At 34.0% G+C, this 22,616-nt stretch overlaps 1 protein-coding gene across 1 annotated transcript in view; it reads right to left on the bottom strand.

Annotated features, from left to right (window-relative positions):
- Positions 1 to 659: 659 nt before the first annotated feature.
- The window catches only part of EXOC5 (exocyst complex component 5), a 47,712-nt gene continuing 25,755 nt past the window's right edge, over positions 660 to 22,616 (bottom strand). The window contains exons 12-18 of the mRNA XM_067734677.1: positions 21,616 to 21,763; positions 11,434 to 11,542; positions 7,790 to 7,910; positions 6,497 to 6,583; positions 4,160 to 4,268; positions 3,748 to 3,963; positions 660 to 3,112 (exon numbers count right to left, since the gene is read on the bottom strand). Of these exons, the coding sequence (XP_067590778.1) occupies positions 2,924 to 3,112; positions 3,748 to 3,963; positions 4,160 to 4,268; positions 6,497 to 6,583; positions 7,790 to 7,910; positions 11,434 to 11,542; positions 21,616 to 21,763 (979 nt within the window). The 3' untranslated portion in view covers positions 660 to 2,923. The remainder of the gene's footprint in view (positions 3,113 to 3,747; positions 3,964 to 4,159; positions 4,269 to 6,496; positions 6,584 to 7,789; positions 7,911 to 11,433; positions 11,543 to 21,615; positions 21,764 to 22,616) is intronic.

The raw sequence follows: 22,616 nt of genomic DNA, 5'->3' as shown, positions 1-22,616 counted from the left end.
CCTCATAAGAAGTATTCAGCTACTTTGGTTAGCTGTCATTTTCAATATCATAACTTATAGAAGTTACACTTCCTTCTTAAACCTGTGTTCTATATTTCACTTTCTGTGTTATGAAAACATAATACACTCAAGCTTTTTATCGAGTGTTTCTGCATTTTCTAAAAATGCAGTGTTTAAGAGTCTATTTTCAATTTCAAAACATTATCTAAACATTGCATGTTAGCTCATGTGAAACTACAGAAAATTATAAAGATTTTCCTTATTCAAATGTTGACTAAAGTTACTGATATACAAAGTTCCATTATCGCTACCTAAAATTTTACCATGTGCATATGAAAAACATTTTACTTATTGACCATCTCTTTTGAGCCATATATTTTGAGAATTTTGTAGTGTCCATTAATATGAAAAATACTTTCAAAATGAAATACAATGAATGCAAAGAATGCATACTGCTTTATATAACAAATTTTTTTTCTTAGAGAAAGACAATCTGTTTCTAATTTTGATTATATAGTCAAGTATTTTTCTGCTTAAAAAGGAAGACCTATGCTATGAAAAATAAGAAACATCTTAAAAATTTAAATAAAAAATAATTTATAAAATTCAGTATGTATGTCCTCAAAATGTAAAAATGGAGTGAAATAAAAAAAAAACAATTGCAGGGAATTTGTTTATTGAGCATTAATGTTAACACTTCTAAATTAAGTAGTCACTTATGAGTTTTCTTTGTTACTGTCCTGTCAATGGACATAATGGAAAATATTGCACAGAACTCAAACATGGAAATAATAATTAACAAAATATCTAAGCAACAAATATATGTTTTACATTTAAAAAATTAATCCAAACAAAATAATTTGAAGCACTTTTCTGATTTGGAAGTCTTAAAGTGTTCTCTCATGTTTTATTTGATATTTTTTTCCTTTTTATTTTTTTACAAATTGACACTGTGTACAAAGAGTTCAAGTGGCCAGTAAAACTACTGCTTTAAAATTGTTGGCTTTAAGTAACAGAGGTATAATTTGAATTCACATCAGAGCTTTCTAAAATGGCAATAGTACAAGCATATGACTTTCTCTAGTAACCAAAACCTGTTCTGGCTTTCCTTTGGCTAAGGAATAGAAAATTAGACAGCCTTCTAAAGCTGCCACAATTTCCTAAAATGCTTTGACAAAAGTTGGCATGCTTCATTTCTCTTGCTTACCCTGATAACACTGGGCTAAATAGAAAATGAAGAAAATTCAGTCAATAGTAACTTAAACAGTAGCTAGCTCGCTCTGGACCTGGAAGTTTGGGTAAAGCTGATGAACATTCAGAAACATATTTCTTTTTCTTTTTTTTTTTTTTTTTCGGTACGCGGGCCTCTCACTGTTGTGGCCTCTCCCGTTGCAGAGCACAGGCTCCGGACACGCAGGCTCAGCGGCCATGGCTCACGGGCCCAGCCGCTCTGTGGCATGTGGGATCTTCCCAGACTGGGGCACGAACCCGTGTCCCCTGCATCGGCAGGCGGACTGTCAACCACTGCGCCACCAGGGAAGCCCCAGAAACATATTCTTAAAATTAGTTTTCCAAAATTAGGCCAAAAAGCCTACATTAAAGGAAAAAGAAAAGTCAAGAATGAGTTGAACATTAAAGTTTATCTGTTCCTGAAGACTATGAAAAACACAATGAAAGCTGAAACACTACATATAGCTAAGAATGCATTCTCACAGAGCAAGTTTATAGTTTTTAGAGTAAAGATATTTCTAAATTTCTGCTTGATGTTTAAAATTTTATAAGTGATTTATTCTGCCACCATATTAAGCCAATTCAATTAACTACATTCAGTAGGAATCGCTTCAGAAATGCCCTGAAAAAGGTAATGACAGAAACTATAGATTTAAAAAGCAACTAGTCCTTGCAAAGTTTATTTTGAGACTTAGAATATAATGCTAACTATCAATTCCCAATTCCTCTTAAAATAGAAGACTACCTGCATGTTTAGCCATTCCATCTTATTCCAGTTTTGCATAAAGGTAGAAATCTTAAAGGACTGCATTGTTGCTAAACACTGTCAATACTTCTCATATGCACCATTTAGACCACACCTCATTTTTTTACTTCCCTTGTAATATTAAAATAATGAATAAATATGGTCCTTTAATTAAGATCCTCCACCTTATCTTAAGCAAAATATAAAATAAGGTAATTTTATTAATTTCTTGCTAGTATTGGCTTAAAAATCTGTTTACCAAATAAGAAATTGTAAACATTTAAGTTTTTTTTTTTACCCAGAAAGCAGATGTATTCTGATCCACTGCTAATACCTACATAAAACATTTCATCATTTTAGTTTTGTTTATAACATTTTTCTTGGAATAGTATTATTGTTGTACCTCAGAAAAATCCAATCAACCAACTACAAAAATTATGCCCAATTGTTAATTAACCTTCTGAAAGAAGCAGAAAGTTCTCTAGGAAAACCTAAAATAACCTGATTCACAATTACCAGTGCTGAAAAGGTCACTGAAAATTGATAAATAATAAATGTAGTTTTGCTGGATTTTACCCATCTTTAGTGCGAAACAGGATGGTGAAATTTCCCAATGGACTATGTTAAAGAACATGAACCAGAACACTGGTAACATCTCATTTGCCTTCTGACACTAACATTTTCCAGGATGAAAACAATGACATATAGCTTTACAGAGTTTGAAATTTATAAGTTCAAAAACGGAATTAAAATCCAACTTAAGGGAAAAGAGCAAAATATGCTTAGTAGTGTCCAAATTTCAAATAAAATCTCAAGGGTAAGTATGGCTGCTGTTTTTCTAAACAGTCATTTATCAATAAAATGTTGGCTGTGTCATAAGAAACCGCCTGTGCTTTCTATCAACCAAGGCCTGCTGAAGTACAACACACTGCCCTTGTAAATTCAACCTCAGCTGAAATGTCGAGCAAGGCGGGCAGATCTATAGTCAGCACGAAGTTGTACGAAGGAGTGAAGAATGTTCTTGTCCAGATTAGCAAGTTGTTCTCCTGAGCAGACTTGCTTTAAATTATCTGGGTTTACTACCAGAAGATTGCAAAGTGCATGCAGAGTATCAAAAAGCTGTAATACCAGAGGAATCTGAATTGAGATAAGGGAAGGAAAAAAATAACATTGAAACAAGATAATGTTTAGTTTTACAATCAGTTTGTAAATTCTCCTCACTTACATACTGTTATTCAGTTCAATGTTAGAATTTTTTAAAGTTCCTGAAGCGTTAAAACTCAAATATTTCAGACATTATAAAACTCACTATAATCTTTTTGAAAAGATTCATATTATGCCAATTTTCTTAAATAGTAATAATCATTTATACTTTTGTAAACTAGGATTAGTTATCATTGATTTAGCAGGTTTCTTAAATAATTTAAACATTAAGGGAAACTGATTTCAGAGAGATGTACATGAAGAAAGAACATATTTTCCTGATATCTGATATATGCAGCATTAGTCATGGGCGTTATTTAATAAGGTCATTCGGACTATGGAACTGAAATATGGCCTTGTCTAAAATAAAGCTCAAAGCAAAAATGTGTTAATATTGAAAATATGACTGCAACAATACTTTTTCAGTTAGGAAATGTTAGATCTGTTTCACTACCATGTCAACAAAAGTTATAAATTTTTCACTGATGATTATAAGTCAGTACACATTTTTTATGATCTGACTTATGTTCTTGAACCTATTTACAAGTTTGGTATTTGTGAATACATACCTTGAAGTCTTTGGCACACTTCCTATATTCAGCAACATCACAAATTGCTAACATGCCACCCATACAACTATAGGAATATTGTTGAAGATGCTCATAAATAAGTCGATGAAAACGTACTCCAAGTTCCATCAAAACTGTATCCACATTCTTCCCATCCATGGAATTTTTAATCTTCTCCACTTGTTTTCTTACATAAGCACAGACTTTAACACAGGCCTGTAAAAATTTTTTCTATACTTATTACATAGAAATGTGTATCAGCTTAGCTAAGGAGAAAACACATATAGTTTCTCATTAATCTCTAAGTATAAAATAAAAAAACGTGGAGCATAATAAGATACATCAATGAAATGTTAACAAAAGTACAAACAAAGCAGATATTCTTAGTAGCATACTGAATCATTTTACTCACATTAGTATACTGAATCAAAACATTGTTTTCATCTTCTGGCTTAAAATCTGTTTTCTTTTGTTCTGCAGCCAAGATATGCTTCATTTGTCCAATCATACAATTTAATGTCCTAGAGAATTGAGAACACCATGTATTTGATCCATTTAATTTACTTTATTTTTACTTTTATTTATATTATTTATAATAAATTAAATTTAAATTATTTCATTTCATGTCACCATGATACTATTTTACTATGGGTATACTTTAGATTTCAAAAAAGTAAATTCTAGGTCTTGACATCAAAGACCTCTTAGTTTTATTAGCTTCCTGCTCAAAACACAGGGCAAAGATTCATTTGCCCATTACTCTATTTAAGGAAATCTTAAAGATCTTAGAAGACTGTCACTAATTTGTTTCCTTAACAACTATATTTGGAGAATGCTTAGGAAGGCAGTAAGATAGAGGGGCTTATGAGGAATGGCCAAAGTTTAGAAGAACAGGTGAGAAGAACCCGAGTTTCACAGTCTAAGGACAAGCAGGAGGCTGAACAAGTGGTACTGAAGACCCAGTTGAGAAATGAGAGTATGTGTTTGTAATGGCACGAATAATGTTTGAGTTATGTGGCACTCTCCAACAGCAATCAGCCATCCAGTTATGGGAATAAAAGAGTCTGCATTAATCCAGATTTTAGGATCTGTAAGATAATTATGGTTAAAGGAAATAAATTTTAGGGTAATTATGAGGGAGTAATTAAAGAGATGGACCAAGCAATCTAAGCACAACAATGAATAAAATAAAGCTGGGAAAGGATAATAGATAGGCAAAAGACAAAGATATTAAGGGCTAGAGTTCCTGTAACTAACTTATATTCAAATATGTTTTCTTGAATAGAAGAGAAAGGAGGAGAATTACAATAAATAAAAATATGCCCAAACCTAGTAGCGTGGGCTTTAGAATTTGAGTCCCAAATATCCAGCATTATGATCTTGAGCAAACTACCTCATTTCTTTAGCTTTCATTTCCTCACCTGTAAAATGGGAATAGTATTTCCTACTTAATAAATGAAATTATACAGGTAAAGATCCTTGTACTGTGCCCGGCACATAGCAAATTCTTTTCTTTTTTTAATAAATTTATTTATTTATCTATTCATTTATTTATTTTTGGCTGCATTGGGTCTTCATTGCTGTGCATGGGCTTTCTTTAGTTGCGGTGAGCAGGGGCTACTCTTCATTGTGGTGCATGGGCTTCTCATTGCGGTGGCTTCTCTTGTTGTGGAGCACGGGATCTAGGCGCGCGGGCTTCAGTAGTTGTGGCACGCGGGCTCAGTAGTTGTGGCTCGCAGGCTCAGTAGTTGTGGCGCACAAGCTTCATTGCTCCGCGGCATGTGGGATCTTCCCGGACCAGGGCTCAAACCTGTGTCCCCTGAGTTGGCAGGCAGATTCTTAACCACTGTGCCACCAGGGAAGTCCGCAAATTCTTGATAAATATTGAGTTGGCCAAAAAGTTCGTTCGGGTTTTTCATGTTACAAAAACCCGAACAAACTTTCTGGCCAAACCAAATAGTAGCTATTATCATCATCAATAAATAAATGCCCACTACCATCTCAAAAGACAGAGATTCACTGCTCCATATTATGAACAGGTAATTAACTACAATAAACATTACAAATATTTTTTTGAATATAGAGTCTGCATTCACTTAATGGAAGTTACTTTTAGAAAATCAGTAAATTTATTTAAAGCATTTCAGATATTAGCCTGACAGTTCTAACTGAAAATAAAATCTTCTATGTTACATACCATTTTTAAGGAGTTTGGAGAGAGGGAGAGCGAGAGGGTGTGTGTGTGTATGTGTAGGAGGGGGCATCTACAAAAAAATATATTAAATAGAATCTGCTTTAAAAGTAAGTCTAAACATACTGACTTCCATAAATAATAAACCTGGAAGGCAATAAAAACAACATTCTAATAAAGATGAAAGCAATATGTAAAAATAAAATCAAACGTTATAGCAGGATGGTGGAATTAAAATAGACTTTATTCTTCTCTGAAAATCATTTTCATGGTGTTTTTACAATTTAAAAAAAACGCAAGAGATAGCACAGGGAGATCAGCTCGGTGCTTTTTGTGACCACCTAGAGGGGTGGGATAGGGAGGGTGGGAGGGAGGTACAAGAGGGAGAGGATATTGGGATATACGTATACATATAACTGATTTACTCTGTTATACAGTAGAAACTAACACAACATTGTAAAGCAATTATACTCCAATAAAGAGGTTAAAAATTTTTTTAAATAAAAAAATAAACACAACAACAAAAATGCAAGAGAAATAGTAAAACTAACAACTTGCCTGTCAATGCCAGTATCTAATTTCATCTCCATCTGTTCAATTATTTCTTTTTTCTTCTGCAGGCATTCAGATAACTTAGGAGAAGAGCTATTGAATGTTTAAAGGGGGAAAAAGATCACATTAGTAGCCTTACAATTCTAACAGTTTTTCATAGGCATATGTGTATAGCTATATACCTACACACACACACACACACACACACACACACACACACACACACACACACACACACACACACATTATAATTTGCTCCCCAATCCAAGAAGCATATAAATAGTAAAGTAATTATTTAGTATTCACTATGCCCAATTCATTACAATAGTCATGCTAGGAAAAATTAACCCGTTAAAAGAGAAGGAAGAGGAGGATTTAGATTTATTACTTTCATCTGGAGGAGACATCCCTTTAGAATATAAATATGTGATTTTGATATTCTGAAATTATTTGGTTTCCTTTTTAATTAAATTTCTGGTATTTCAGTAAGAAAAATCACAAAGTCTTGAGAATATAGCAAATTATACTAATTAAAATTTGCAGACTAACACCCAATTCAATTGTATTTAGCTTTCCTATATTAAAAAAAACGAAAAACAAAACCAACTTGGTAGCCATATTTACCTTCTGAATAATAAAAAAACACCCAAAATATTAAAGAATATGCAACCCTAATAATTACGTGAATTCTTTGTTATGTGACATTAGAGCTCTTTAAAAAGTAAATTTCCTTTCAAAATGTGATTCAGGGATCACAAGTAATCTTTATCTTTGAGATCATTTCTAGACTAATTATTTCTTGGCATATCAACGCTTATACAAAATGTCTAGAATTTTATCTTCTATATGAATATTCTTCCTCTTTAATTATAGTACTACACATACAATTTTAAAAATCACGTTCACATATATACTACCTTATTTAATCCTCACATGCTTTAAAAGTTCACATAAATTGATAGGAAGATATAAACCAAACCTCATTTAATGCCTCATCAAAACCTGTCCTATTAATCTCATAAAATTGTTATTGTACATCTTTTTATTATAATAAGTGGGAACAAGCTAGATGTTGTCTTTCATATCAGATTTAGGTTTATGACACATTCAGTAAACCAAAATTAATACCACAGAAGGAAAACAGGAAGGCAAGGAAGAGGAAAAGGGCTTTTACTTATTTCACACCCTCCTGTTCCTGTTTATGTTTTAACAAACATCTATTATTTTTAAATTTTAACAAGAAGTAGAATACTATAATATTCATTGAAACACCAATGAAAATCAGACAATTTGACTAACCTTATTAGTGGCATAAGGTGATCATTAAACTGCTTGTCAAAAAGATGAAAAATAGTATTGGCCTGGTGCACAACATCCAAAAAATAGAGATTTGCATTCCTAGAATCTGAAGAAGGAATTCCTAAAGTTGGAAGGCATGTATATGTTAGAATCATATTAAAGAAATTCATGTAAGCAACAGAAAAAAGAATGTGGTTTTATATATACAACATGCATAAAAGTAACTGCTGTTTCATTAAATCAGCAATAGTTTTTGTGGACAGAAGAGTAAAATTAAGCTTGTTAATAATTTAATAAAATTCATCCAAAGTTTTTACATCCAAATTTTCACTATCTACTCGTCTTCATTATTTGTGGAGATAAATAAAAAATAAATCAATCAATAAATGAATCATCTTGGACTATACCTTCTCCTTCCCTTTTCTGCCCTCTTATGCGCAATGATTCATGAGCCATGAATACACTTCTATCATTTTTCTTATAACCATTTTTCTTATAACCAGGCCTCTTTACCTCTGATAACAGTTAAAATAATTTTCTTATTAGTATCCTGGTTCAAATCTCATCTTTTATGCTATATATTGTTGCCATAATAATGTATTTAACATATTTCACTCACCATGTTCTCTACTATTTCCTCAAAAATAAGTCAAAGTCTCCTCACTGTCAAAATAATAAATTCCAGATTTTCAGCACTGTATTCAAGCCACTTCACATTCTGACCCCAAAACAGACAGCTGGTCTCTCCAGATTTGTTTCCTCTCTTGTAAGAGAGTAATAGTTAAACTCTAAGGTCCCTACTAACCACAGACATTTATGTTTCTAGCTAAAGTTCAAAGACATAAGGGGCTAGGAAAAATACTCACAGAAAATGAGAAAACAAAAGTTTAATACCTAGAGTTCTTTACAGGAGGAGGATTTTTTTTCAAAGTTTTAAAAATGGAAAATAAAGGTGTTTTATTTTCCCATAAACGACAAAATCACCAACTGATAAGAAAATTAAAGGCTCCAACACAAATTTACAAGAGAAAAAAATAAAGTCAATACACATGTAGAAAATACTAATCCTTGCTATTAATGAAAGACATGAAAAGGCAATAGTGATGTACATTTTTAACCACTAAATTATTAAAGTTTTTAAAGAATATTCAGTGGTGTGCAGAAAAGCTGGAATAATCATACATGCCAGCAGCAGTATAGATTAGTGGGGAAAAACCCCTTAGGAAAATCGTTTATACATATAAAAATTTTTTTAATTTGCAATACACTTTGATCTGGTAATTTCACTTCCAGAATTTTATCCAAAGAAAATAATTCAAAATAAGGAAAACACTTTAAGCTCTACAATTGTTCACTGTAGCATTATTTATACTACTAAATTGCTGAAAAGATCCAAGATGTCTAATAATAGGGGGTGGTTAACTTTATAATATATATGCACGACAGAATTTTATAAAATCATTAGAAATAACAGCAGTATGTACTAACTAAATAGCTGCATGGAAAATGTTTATGAGTATAAAGGACATTCTCATCCTACCGGGAAATTTTTTAAGCCCTTCCAAATTATGAATACTGCTATTAAAATGAATAAGCTAGGCTTCCATACTAGGTAAAGAACAACTCCTTCATACCATATAGAATCAAATTCATGTTACTTTTTTATTATCTTCTTTAATCTTCACATCTTTGAGGTGGATATTATTATCCCAATACAAATAACCACATTAGCTTATTTGTAAATGGCAAATGTTAAATACTTGATGTCAAGTTTCTGCTGTATTGGGTGGAGTAGGGGGGAAGCAGGCTACAAATGCTTATCTATGTCCTGCAGGTTAAAAAAAAAAAAAAGGGTAAGAATAAACCACAAGGTTACTGAATTATGGGTAATTCTGCTTCAACCTTAGAAACTTTATGGAATGAAGTTATATACAAACATTTTTGAGCATGTGCTATGTGCTTTCTAGGTGCTAGCCTATAATGGCAATTAAGACAGATAAGATTCTTAAGACAGGTAAGATTCCCGTGAAGTTCACTATTCAAGAGAACTTACATGCTGTTCTCTCTACTTAAAATACTCTTTCTCCAAATATTCAATTTACTCCTTCACTTCATTCAGCTCTCCGGTTCATGTCTCCTCAGAGAGGCCTTTTCTGACCAGCCTTTCTAAAAAAGCCCTCTGCCCCTGAATTCCCCATCCTACCTCCCATTACTATTCTCTATTCCTTACTCAATTTTATTTTTATTCATTGCACTTACTAGTCATTTGTCTATCTTTTCCACAAGAATGTAAGCTGCATGAGTACAAGGTTAAGGACTTAATAAGCATGTGTTCAATGAATGAATTCTGGTGAGTGAGGCAGATATTAACAAGTGAAAATTTCATTGTAACAAGTGCTATGAAAAAAGTTAATTCAATGATGAAATAACGCGTAACTAGGCTGGGAAAGGGGTGTCACTTTAGCTAGGTCGATCAGCAAAGGCCTCTCTAAGAAGGTAGCCCCTTAGCTAAGATCAGAAGGGTGAAAAGCCAGACATGAGAAGAGCTGAAGGAAAAGGATTGGGGGGTAGGGAGATACCAAGTGCAAAGAACCTGAGTGAGGAAAATGAATGAAGGCCAAAGGGGCTGGGGTAGTGAGGGGAAATGCAATATGAGATGAAGATGAATATATAAGAGGAGGCCAGATAAAAAGCTATACTTTCATAAAGAGTTTTTTGTTGTTTTTCCCCTAACAGTAACAGGAAACCACTAAAGGGTCTTAAGCAAGAAATTTTAAGACCCTTGAATTTATAACATAACTGTTACATGGAGTCAGTTATTTGGAAAGGTAAGAATGTACACAAAGAGACCAGTTAGGAATGGATAGAGATGATGATCTTTAAATCAGGGTGGCATCAGCAAAAATGGAGAAAAGTAGACGAATTTGAGTTATGTTTCGCAGTATACAGACAGGATTTGCTGATAGACTGGCTATCAGGTTTGATGAAAAGAAGAATTATGATAACTCCGGGGTTTGGGCCTTGAGCAAACAGTAAATAGTAATGCCTTTTAAAGACATGGAAAAGAAGGGGAAAGGAAGTTTAGGTGGAAGATAAAGAGTTTCATTTGGGATATATTAAATTTGAGATGCACACAGAACAGGTGAGAGAGGTCAAGGAGGCAACTGAATTAATGGGACTGGAATTTAGGGAAGAAGTCATTATTATCCTATTAATACCAGTAAACCCAGAAGACCAAAAATAAAAGAAAAAATTTTATATGAATCTATTCCTCTCCAGGCTTATTTTGAAAAGTCTTACTTTCCTTTCTAAATCTTACTTTACTCAACTGTCTCAACCAGAATTGCTGTCACTTCCATTTCTGCTCCTTTGGCATTTCATAGCTTACAGCATTGTATTACATTCTTCCATTCACTGTAGTGACTCATGTAGCCCTGGTCAATGTAAGCAATATGAGAACTGTGTCTTTCTATAGCTTCTAGCATATGACAAATCCTTGTTACAGAAGCTCAAAAAGCATTTTGTTGCACTGAACTGCATTTGACAGATAGAGTTGAATATATATAAAACAACATTATGCATAGTTTAACCAAATAGGATCAAAGGAATTTAACACGAAGTATAACACAAATAAATATACTTACCAGCAAGTCCTGTTTCCAAGGCATAATCAATATGTTCAATACATAAAAATTCCACAAGAATGGTAAAAATTCTAAAGGCATTCCTTGGTAAATCAGAAGGATCAGAGAGCTTTAAAAACAAAAACCAAATAGATCATTCCTCAAGTTTACCTTTAAAAAAAGGCAATACTTTTTTTTTTTTTTTAGCAATCAACTTTGTATAAGACATAGTCAGTATTCAGGTATCAAAATGATAACTTAAAACTCCTCCTGCCCACCCAAAATGCCTTTCTCATATACATACAGTTACAATGCTCCGTGTCTGTCTACAACTCTCCTGGCTTAGACTAGATCAATGTTTTTCTGACCTGGATTGTAACCCATTAGTGGACTGTGACAAGAAAGAAAGAGAGAAAAGAAGAGAGAACCAATAGAAAATAATGTCTAAAGTACACATTAAAACCAAATATGTTTTAATGAAATAAACACATATAAACATAACACACACACACATAAATACATATAATAAATGTACACTCAACTGCCAGGTAAAGTGCCTTTTTTATTGTGAGTCACAGTAAAAGAATTTTGAGAGACACCAAATGAACAAATGCTATTCTAGTAAAACTCAGAACAAAAAGGATTCTTTATTTTATTGGAGGGTGGGGATGGGAAATCAATAACAGACACACTATAAAATACGATAGACTCAAATCCCACTTTCATCACTTCCTGGTTGAGTGAACCCTTGAGATGTTATTTAACCCCACCAAGCCTCAATTTCTTCATCTGTAAGGTAGGAATAATATTAATAGTACTTATATCCTAGCCTTGAGGTGAAAATAAAGTATGAAAATGCATGTAAGGTATTTTTAGCTCAGTGTTTGGCATATAATAGGTTCACAATAATAAATTTTCATTTTGATGTTGATGTTGCTGCTGCTGATTAACTACTTAGTAAAGGAATTATTAGTAATTATGCTGAGAAAATTAAATCCCTCTTTAAAAGTTAGAAAATTACCTCTCAACTTCTTATAACTGCTTCCTATATTATTTATCAATTGATTGTTGCCTACTTGTAGTCTCCATTTGTGATCCACTCTCAGAGTAATGGGCACTGAAGTGCATAACCCACTTTAAATTCCCTAAATCTCTACTGATTGTAAATACTAATTTGGTATTACTCAATTCCCTTCCTGGTCTTAATACAATCCTAACCTTTACCCTTCATCAGTCTCTCTACCACAACCCTCACCTTCCTTCTTTGCTCACTGATGCTTAACAAATGCCCTTAGCAAGCCACAAAGAATAAATTTAATTTTTCACATTCCTCCTCTCTACATCCGTACATTCATGCATAACTCATTGAAGAGGTAGACTGAATATGTGTAAGGATATAAAAGACATAAACAACACTGTTAATCAACTGGACCTAACTGACATTCATAGAATACGCTATCCAACAACATCAGGATATACATTTTCTTTAAGTATTCATAAAACACTTACCAAGATGGATCATATTCTGGGCTAAAAAACAAGTCTTGATAAATTTAAAATGGATTCATATCACACAAAGTATGTCCTCTAACCACAACGGAATCAAATTTAAATCAATAACAGAAAGACATCTAAAAAATCCCCTAATATCTGGAAATGAAATAACACACTTCTAAGCCACTCTTGGGCCAAAAGAAATCAAAAGGGAAATTTAGAAGTATTTTGAACTGAATGAAAATAAATACAACAAATTAAAATTTGTGGTATGCAGCTAAAGCAGTACCTTAAAGGGAAATTTATAAGACTAAATGCCTATATTAGAAAATAAGAAAGGTCTCTAATCAATGTCTCACCTCCACCTTAAAAAACTAGAAAAAGAAGGGGAAATGAAACCCAAGTAAGCAGAAAGAAAAGACGTAATAAAGAGTGGAAAAGACGTAATAAAGAGTGGAAAATAAAGAGTGAAATACAAAACAGAAAACAGAAAAGTCAATGATACCAAAAGCTGATTCTCTGGGGAAACCAATAAAACTGATAAACCTCCAGCCAGAATGATCACACACACAAAAATACCAATCATCAAAAATGAATAAGCGACATCGCTAAAGATTCTACAAACGTTAAAAAGATAATAAGCTACTATATATAAAATAAACAACAAGGTCCTACTGTAAAGCAAAGGGAACTATATTCAATATCTTATAATAACCTATATTGAAAAAGAATATATATATTATATATATTATGTATATATAACTGAATCACTTTGCTATACACCAGAAACTTAACACTGTAAACAAATTATACTTCAATTAAAAACCACACACACACACACAAAATCAATTGACCATAAAAAAAAGATAGTAAGGCAATACCATGAACATCTTAATCCCAATAAATTCAACAATTTGTGTGAAATATACAAATCTTAAAAGACACAAACTACCAAAACTCACTTAAAAAGAAACAGGTAACTAAAATAGCTCCATATCTACTAGAGAAGTTAATTTGTAGTTTAAAACCCTCACAAAGTTAAAAACTGCAGGCCCAAATGACTTCACTAGTGAGTTCTACCAAATATTTAAGGAAAATATAACACCAATTTTAGATAAACTCTTCCAGAATATTGAGGAGGAAGGAACACTTTCCAACTTATTCTATGAGGCAAACATTACCCTGATACCAAAACTACACAAAGACATTACGAGAAAAAAATATGTACACATCAATATCCCTCTTGAAGGCAAACACAAAAATTCTTAACAAAAGTTTAGCAAACCTAATCCAACCATACATAAATAGGATAATACGTGATGACCAATGGGGTTTATCAAAGGAATGCAAGGTTAACATTTGGAAATCAATGTAATCCAACCACATTAACAGAACAACAACAACAAAAGCATTTGACAAAGTCTAACATCTAATCCTTATAAAAACACCCAGAAAACTAGGAATAAAAGAATTTCATCAATCTGATAAACAGCATCTATGAAAAACAAATGGGACCTAATTAAACTTAAAAGATTTTGCACAGCAAAGGAAACCATAAACAAAACTAAAAGACAACCTACAGAATGGGAGAAAACATTTACAAATGATGCGACTAACAAGGGATTAATTTCCAAAATATACAAACAGTTCATAAAGCTCAATAACAAAAAAACCAACAACCTAATCAAAACATGGGCAGATGACCTAAATAGACATTTCTCCAAAGAAGACAGATGGCCAAGAGGCACATGAAAAGATGCTCGACATCGTTAATTATTAGAGAAAGACAAATCTCATATGATATACCTTATATGTGGAATCTAAAAGAAAAAGAAACGACACAAACGAACTTATTTCCAAAACAGAAAGAGACTCACAGACACAGAAAACAAGCTTATGGTTACCGAAGGGGAAAGCAGGATGCGAGAGGGATAAATTAGGAGGCTGGGATTAACATATACACACTACTATGTATAAAACAGATAACCTGGGCTTCCCTGGTGGCGCAGTGGTTGAGAGTCTGCCTGCCGATGCATGGGACACGGGTTCGTGCCCCAGTTCAGGAAGATCCCACATGCTGTGGAGCGGCTAGGCCCGTGAGCCATGGCTGCTGAGCCTGTGCGTCCGGAGCCTGTGCTCCGCAACAGGAGAGGCCACAACAGTGAGAGGTCCGCATACCACAAAAAAAAAAACAACAACAGATAACCAACAAGGACCTACTGTATAGCACAGGGAACTATATTCAATATTAATAACCTATGAGGTTACATATTTATATGTATATATATTGCTGTGCTGTACACCTGAAAGTTACACGATATTGTAAATCAACTATATGTCAATAGGGGCTTCCATGGTGGTGCAGTGGTCAAGAATCTGCCTGCCAGTGCAAGGGACAGGGTTCAAGCCCTGGTCTGGGAAGATCCCACATGCCACGGAGCAACTAAGCCCACGCACCACAACTACTGAGCCTGGGCTCTAGAGCCCTCGAGCCACAACTACTGAAGCCCGCGCGCCTAGAGCCCATGCTCCGCAACAAGAGAAGCCACCACAATGAGAAGGCTGTGCACCTCAACGAAGAGTAGCCCCTGCTCGCCACAACTAGAGAAAGCCCGTGCACAGCAACGAAGACCCAACACAACCAAAAATAAATAAATAAATAAATTAATTAATTTAAAAAACCTATACGTCAATAAAAAAAAATTTAAAAAAAGAAAAACCTACAGTTAGCATCATATTAATGATAAAGACAAGAATAATGCAGGGTATAGGGAGGGTGGGAGGGAGAAGCAAGAGGGAGGGGATATGTGGATATATGTATACGTATAGCTGATTCACTTTGTTATATGGCAGAAACTAACACACCAGTGTAAAGCAATTATACTCCAATAAAGATGTTTAAAAAAAAGATTAAAAAACAAACAAACAAAAAGAATAATGCAAGGTGTATGTTCTCGCCACTTATAGTCAGCATTGTATTGGAGGTTCTCACCAGGGCAATAAGGCAAGAGACAAAACAACAGGCATCTATATTGAAAGGAATAAGTAAAACTGACTTTATTGGCAGAAAACATGATATTCTATACAGAAAATCCTGTGGAATCTACAAAAAATGCTATTAGAATAAGCGAGTTTAGTCAGGTTGCAGGTACAAAATCAACATATAAAAATCAACTGTATTTGAGAACTCAATATTGCTAAGACGTCAATTCTCCACAAACAGAACTATAGATTCAAAGCAACTCCAGTCAAAATCCCAAACTTTTTTTTCCCCAGAAAATGAAAAATTGATTATCAGACTTATATGAAAACGCTTTCTATGGTAATGTTAGAGGACTCACACTACCTTATTCAAGATTTATAGTTACAGTGATCAAAACAGTGTAGTATTAAACTTCTAGAAGAAAACATAGGCAGTACATAGGTCTTAGCGATATTTTTTTGGATCTGTCTCCTCAGGAAAGGGAAACAAAAGCAAAAATAAACAAACGGGACACAATCAAACTTAAAAGCTTTTGCACAACGAAGGAAACCATCAACAAAACAAAAAGGCAACATATTGAATGGGAAAAGATATTTGCAAATGATATGCAAGATAAGGGGTTAATATCCAAAATATATAAAAAAACTCATACAAGTCAATATCCAAAAAAAAACCTGATTAAAAAATGGGCAGAGAATCTGAACAGACATTTTTCCAAAGGAGACAAACAGATGGCCAACAGGCAGATGAAAAGATGCTCAACATCACTGATCATCAGAGAAATGCAAATCAAAATCACAATGAGATACCATGTCACACCTCATACAGAATGGCTATCAAGTCTACAAACAACAAATGTTGGCAAGGATGTGAAGAAAAAGAACCCTGTACAATGTTAGTAGGAATGTAAACATTCCTACTGGCACAGCCACTATGAAAAACAGTATGGAGGTTCCTCAAAAAACTGAAAATAGAACTACCATATGACCCAGCAATTCCATACCTGGGTATATATCCGAAAAAAACAAAAACACTAATTCCAAAAGATACATGCACCCCAATAGTCAGAGCAGCATTATTTACAACTGCCAAGATACAGAAGCAACCTACGTGTCCATCAGCAGATGAATGAATAAAGAAGATGTGGTATATATATATACATGGGAATACTACTCAGCCATTAAAAAAAATGAAATTTTGCCATTTGCAGCAACATGGATGGACTCCGAGGGCATTATGCTAAGTGAAATAAGTCATACAGAAAAAGACAAATACTGTATGATATCACTTATATGTGGAATCTAAAAAAATGCAACGGACTAATGATACAACAAAAAAGAAGCAGACTCACAGATGCAGAGAACAAACTAGTGGTTACAGAGCAGGGGGGCAGGGGGCAATGTAAGGGTTGGGGAGTGGCAGGCAGAAACCACTGGGGTAAGATAGGCTCAAGGGAATATAGCCAATATTTTCTAATAACTGTAAATGGAAAGTAACCTTTCAAAATTGTTGAAAACTTTTAAAAATATGTATTTTTTTTAAAAAGAAAGAAAACTTAAGAAAATAAACAAAAGAAAGAAAATATAAAAGGAAATCTTTGTGACCTTAGGTTAGGCAAAGATTCCTTAAATATGATACCAAAAATACCTCCCATAACAGAAAAGTGTTAAATTGGATATCATCAAATTAATAACTTCCATTCTTTGAAATACTCTTTAGATATGAAAAAGACAAGCCACAGACTGAAAGAAAACAATTGTAAATCATATATCGAATAAATGAATTTTAACCAGATATACAACTGTCAAAAAATAAAACAGACAACCCAATTTTAAAAAACGCACGCAAAATACACCAAATAATATACATGAATGGCAAATAAATGCAAGAAAAGATGCTCATCTTTAGTCATTAGGAAAATGCCAACTAAAACCATAATAAGGTATCATTACATACCTTATTAGACTCTAAAATAAAGACTGATCATACCAAATGTTGGAAATCATGTGGAACAAATGCAACTCTCTCATATACTGCTGGTAAGAATGTCAAACGAAACAACTTTGAAAAACAGTTTGGCAGTTTCGTAAAAAGAATTACCGTATCACATCATATAGCTACTCAGCAGAAATGAAAGCATATGTCTGCATAAAGACATATGCATGAATATTCACAGCAACTTCATTTGTAATAGTCAAACACTGGAGCCAATCTAAACTGCCATCAATAGGTAAATGGATAAACAAATTATGGCATATTCATTAAATAAAATACTACTCAGCAATAGAAGAACATACTAATTAATACACACGAATGAATTTCAAAATATTTATGCCGAGTTAAAGAATCCAGAAACACATGTATACACTATAATATACTATAACCCCATTTATTAAAAATTCTAGAAAATTAATCAATTTCTTGAAAAATCCTATTTAGCTTTCAAGACTCAGTACTGAAGCATCCCCTTCTTTTTGAAAACTAATCTACAGTGAAGCAGATCAGCAGTTGCCCAAGGACAGAAATAGAGGCGAAAGGGAGATTTTAAAAGGGCAGAAGGAAACTTTTGGAGGTGATGGATCTGTTCATTATCTTGACTGCGTTACAGTTTCACAAATGTACACATAATTTACCAAAGTTATCAAATTGTACAGTTCAAATACATGCAGCTTATTGAATGTCAATTATATCTCAAAGTTACTAAGTTTTTTAAAAAGAAAGGAAAAAAACACCAATCTGCTCATTACACTGCTCTTTTTAATATCCTTTAAAGTTTCCAGCATCACCTAACAAGGTCAAGTCCAAATTTCTAAGTATGGCATACAAAGAGTTTTTGTCTACATTTTCAACCTCCTGACTTATTACTCTCCCCATATCCTTTTTTAGTTCAAGCATTTCATACTGCGTGATTGATATCTGTATGTCTCTGTGTACGTAATTTTCTCTATTCCTGAAACAGCCTGCCAGAATCATCCTCTTGAAGATATCCTATTTAGCTTTCAAGATCCAGACCTCAAATGTCTCCTCTGTTTTAAAATCTTTCCTGATACTCTTTCTCAACTCCTTAACCAGGCAGAGCTGGTTGTTTCCTCTTTGGTCCCAGCAGTGTTTACCTACCTTGCACTAATTCTTTATATGTCTACCTCTTTTCTCCACACTATTCAAAAGTAATGTAAATGTCTTGTATTTATAACCTCAATGCCTAACATGGCAGATGGTACAAAGTAAACACAAAATAATGTTTGTTGGATCAGACTGCAATGAATTAAACTGATTTTCAATCTCATGACTTTCCAGACAAGGTCATGATTTAGACCTAGTTGCTGTGATTCAAATAAATATGTTAAAGGCTTCATGTTTGATGATCCGATGCTTTAGAAACATTTTAATATATTTCCAGTATTCAGAAAAGTACAGATATTACTGTACCAAATATACCCATCACCTACCCAGATGTGTCATATCTTAACATTTCTCCAAATGTACTTCAGATTTTCTTCCTTTTGGGGGGCAGGAGTTGTCCAACATTATACATATAGATAACGTCCCTTGGGTATTCCTCCCAAGGCAACCACTACTCTGAAGTTGTTTATCACACCCATGCTTATGTATGCTCCTGAATAATATAAAGTATTGTTTTACTTTTTAAAATTTTATGTTGTGGTATACTGAATATATCTTTTCCCCATTTTGCTCTTTTCACTAAACATTGCATTTTTGAGATTTATTCATGCTGATGATACACGTAACTCTAGTTTAGTCATTTAAATTGGTATATAGTTTTCTAGTATATGAACAATGTTAGTTTATCAATCCTCTTTACAGCACACTTTGTTTCTAATTTTTCACCACAACAAACAACATAGCTTATGATGTTAGACATGTCATGTGCACCTACAAATTTCTCTAAGGAATTAACAAATTACTCTCCAAAGTATACCAATTTTTACTTCCATTGGCAGTGTATGAGAACTTCTATTGCTCCACACCCTTACCAATACTTAGTATCAACAGACTTCTTAATTTTTGCCAACCTATTGAGAATGACAGTATTTTCCCTGTTTTAAGTTTCATTTCCCCACTAGTGAGACTGAATATCTTATTGATAATTTATATTTTCTGTATTTATGTGTAGCCTTTGACTTGTTTTCTATTGATTTATATTTATATGTATAATTTATATTGATTTACTATCTATCAATATAAGTATATAGACAATATACACCAGTACAAATAAAAAATTAAGACTGCCTCAACTCTCAACTTCATACTTAAGAAGTATGTACCTCAGTTTCTTCCTCTGTAAAACAGGAATAATAAACTCACAGAAATGTTACAATGATTAAATGAGTTAATAACATACCTAAACTGCTTGGAATAGTGCCTGGAACATAGTATGTGGTATACAATTATTAACCACTAATATTTGTTTTATAAATCTTCTGCTAGTGGGCTTCCCTGGTGGTGCAGTGGTTGAGAATCTGCCTGCTAATGCAGGGTACACGGGTTCCTGCCCTGGTCTGGGAGAATCCCACATGCCGCGGAGCAACTAGGCCCGTGAGCCACAACTACTTAGCCTGCGTGTCTGCAGCCTGTGCTCTGCAACAAGAGAGGCCACGACAGTGAGAGGCCTGAGCACAGCGATGAAGAGTGGCCCCCGCTTGCCACAACTAGAGTAAGTCCTTGCACAGAAACGAAGACCCAACGCAGCCAAAAGTAAAAATTAAAAATTAAAAGAAGGCTCAACATTTAAAAAAAAAAAAAATCTTCTGCTAGTCATATTGGTTGCAAATACCTTCTCAGAGGCTGTGACTTACTTGTTACTTTGTTAAAGTATGTTTGTGGAAAAAATTCTAATTTTTTTTTTTTTGCGGTAAGTGGGCCTCTCGCTGTTGTGGCCTCTCCCGTTGCAGACGCGCAGGCTCAGCGGCCATGGCTCACGGGCCCAGCCACTCCGCGGCATGTGGGATTTTCCCGGACCGGGGCACGAACCCGTGTCCCCTGCATCAGCAGGCGGACTCTCAACCACTGCGCCACCAGGGAAGCCCAGAAATTCTAAATTTTAATGGAGTCAACTTTTCCTTTCCTTTGATATCTGTGTTCTTAAACGTCCTTCTCTCCCTAATGCTCTATTTCTTTATAAGATAGGTCTAACTTTCCCTTTCATATCTTGATTTAATATCTCACTAAGGAAAATTTGACACGCTCAATTTTAAAATTATGTTAAAATATACTTCTAAATAACTTAAAAATAATTCTGTTCCGGGCTTCCCTGGTGGCGCAGTGGTTAAGAATCCGCCTGCCAATGCAGGGGACACGGGTTCGAGCCCTTGTCCGGGAAGATCCCACATGCCGCGGAGCAACTAAGCCCGTGCGCCACAACTTCTGAGCCTGCGCTCTAGAGCCCGTGAGCCACAACTACTGAAGCCCACGCGCCTAGAGCCCATGCTCCGCAGCAAGAGAAGCCACCGCAATGAGAAGCCCTGGCTCAGCAATGAAGAGTAGCCCCCGCTCGCTGCAACTAGAGAAAGCCCGCATGCAGCAACAAAGACCCAACTCAGCCAAAAATAAATAAAATAAATCTTAAAAAAAATAAATAAATAAAATAATTCTGTTCCCCAAGCAAAAATCCTATTTTTTTATTACAATAAACAATTGTTCCTAACCAGAGAAAAATTAAAATACACAACTATATACAAATAAAATAAATTTACAATTACTCTTACCCTATGACATCTTTCAAAGGCTTGCTTGGTTTCTTGTAAAAGATTAACCACCACTTCTTGGGATAGGAAAGTCTCTCCATGAGTATCGATACTTGGTCCCAGTGGTAAGTTGGTACGCTGTCTAATTCTCTCTTTCAAATCTTGAATACTAGTGCATAATACCAACAAATGAAAAAAGAACACTACTATACATATATTTCAATTTCAAATACTCTCAAACTTAGTATACATGAACTAAGAAAAAGAAAGAAGAAAGAAAAATAGACCAACAGCCAGGAAACCTAAAACTTCTAATTTCAGTAAGTAGTTCTGTAAAGTGAAGCAAGCATTAATCTCTAAACAGAAGATGTTCGTCTGAAAAATGAGTAGATTTGGAGTTATTATCTCTAAAGTCTCTTTCAACTCTACAATTCTCACTCAGTAGCCCAAAACTCCTTGTCTGGTTTCCTTGGGAAGTGGGCTTTTCCAAATAAGTTAATATTCCAGATAACTAAATGGTCCTGCTTAAAACAAACTTTAAAATTTTAAAGATTTTTAAACATATTAACCCTTTAAACATACTGTACATTTCATTATTATTAAATATAATTTAGCTTTTCTCAATGACTGAGGGTCATTAAGAACTTTTATTACATGATAGTATCTTTAGAAAATTACTTTATTTTTTGGTCCTAGAATATATAGCTCCAGACTGTGAACTAATTTTTCAAAAAATTCTTATGATTGTTTTTTAGGTTTTCTCTTTTACTTGCTACTGTCTTTGAGATGTCACTTCTTATTCCTAATTATAATCTCTCCATGATCATTATTTAATATATGACAAACTGGGAAACAAGAAAATGATTTGGGTGTGCATTATGTGAACTGTCAACTCTGATTATATGGCTCCACAGAAGTCATTCTGATTCATCCAAAAATCAACTCAATTCCAGATAGTTGAGATCTAGATAACTGAGTTGCCACCAATTCTTACAGCAAATCATTTAATTTTATTCTAGTAG

The sequence above is a fragment of the Pseudorca crassidens genome, chromosome 1, assembly GCF_039906515.1.
Source record: "Pseudorca crassidens isolate mPseCra1 chromosome 1, mPseCra1.hap1, whole genome shotgun sequence".
In the NCBI taxonomy this organism is placed as follows: domain Eukaryota; kingdom Metazoa; phylum Chordata; class Mammalia; order Artiodactyla; family Delphinidae; genus Pseudorca; species Pseudorca crassidens.
This window is presented reverse-complemented; position numbering and strand designations above follow the sequence as displayed.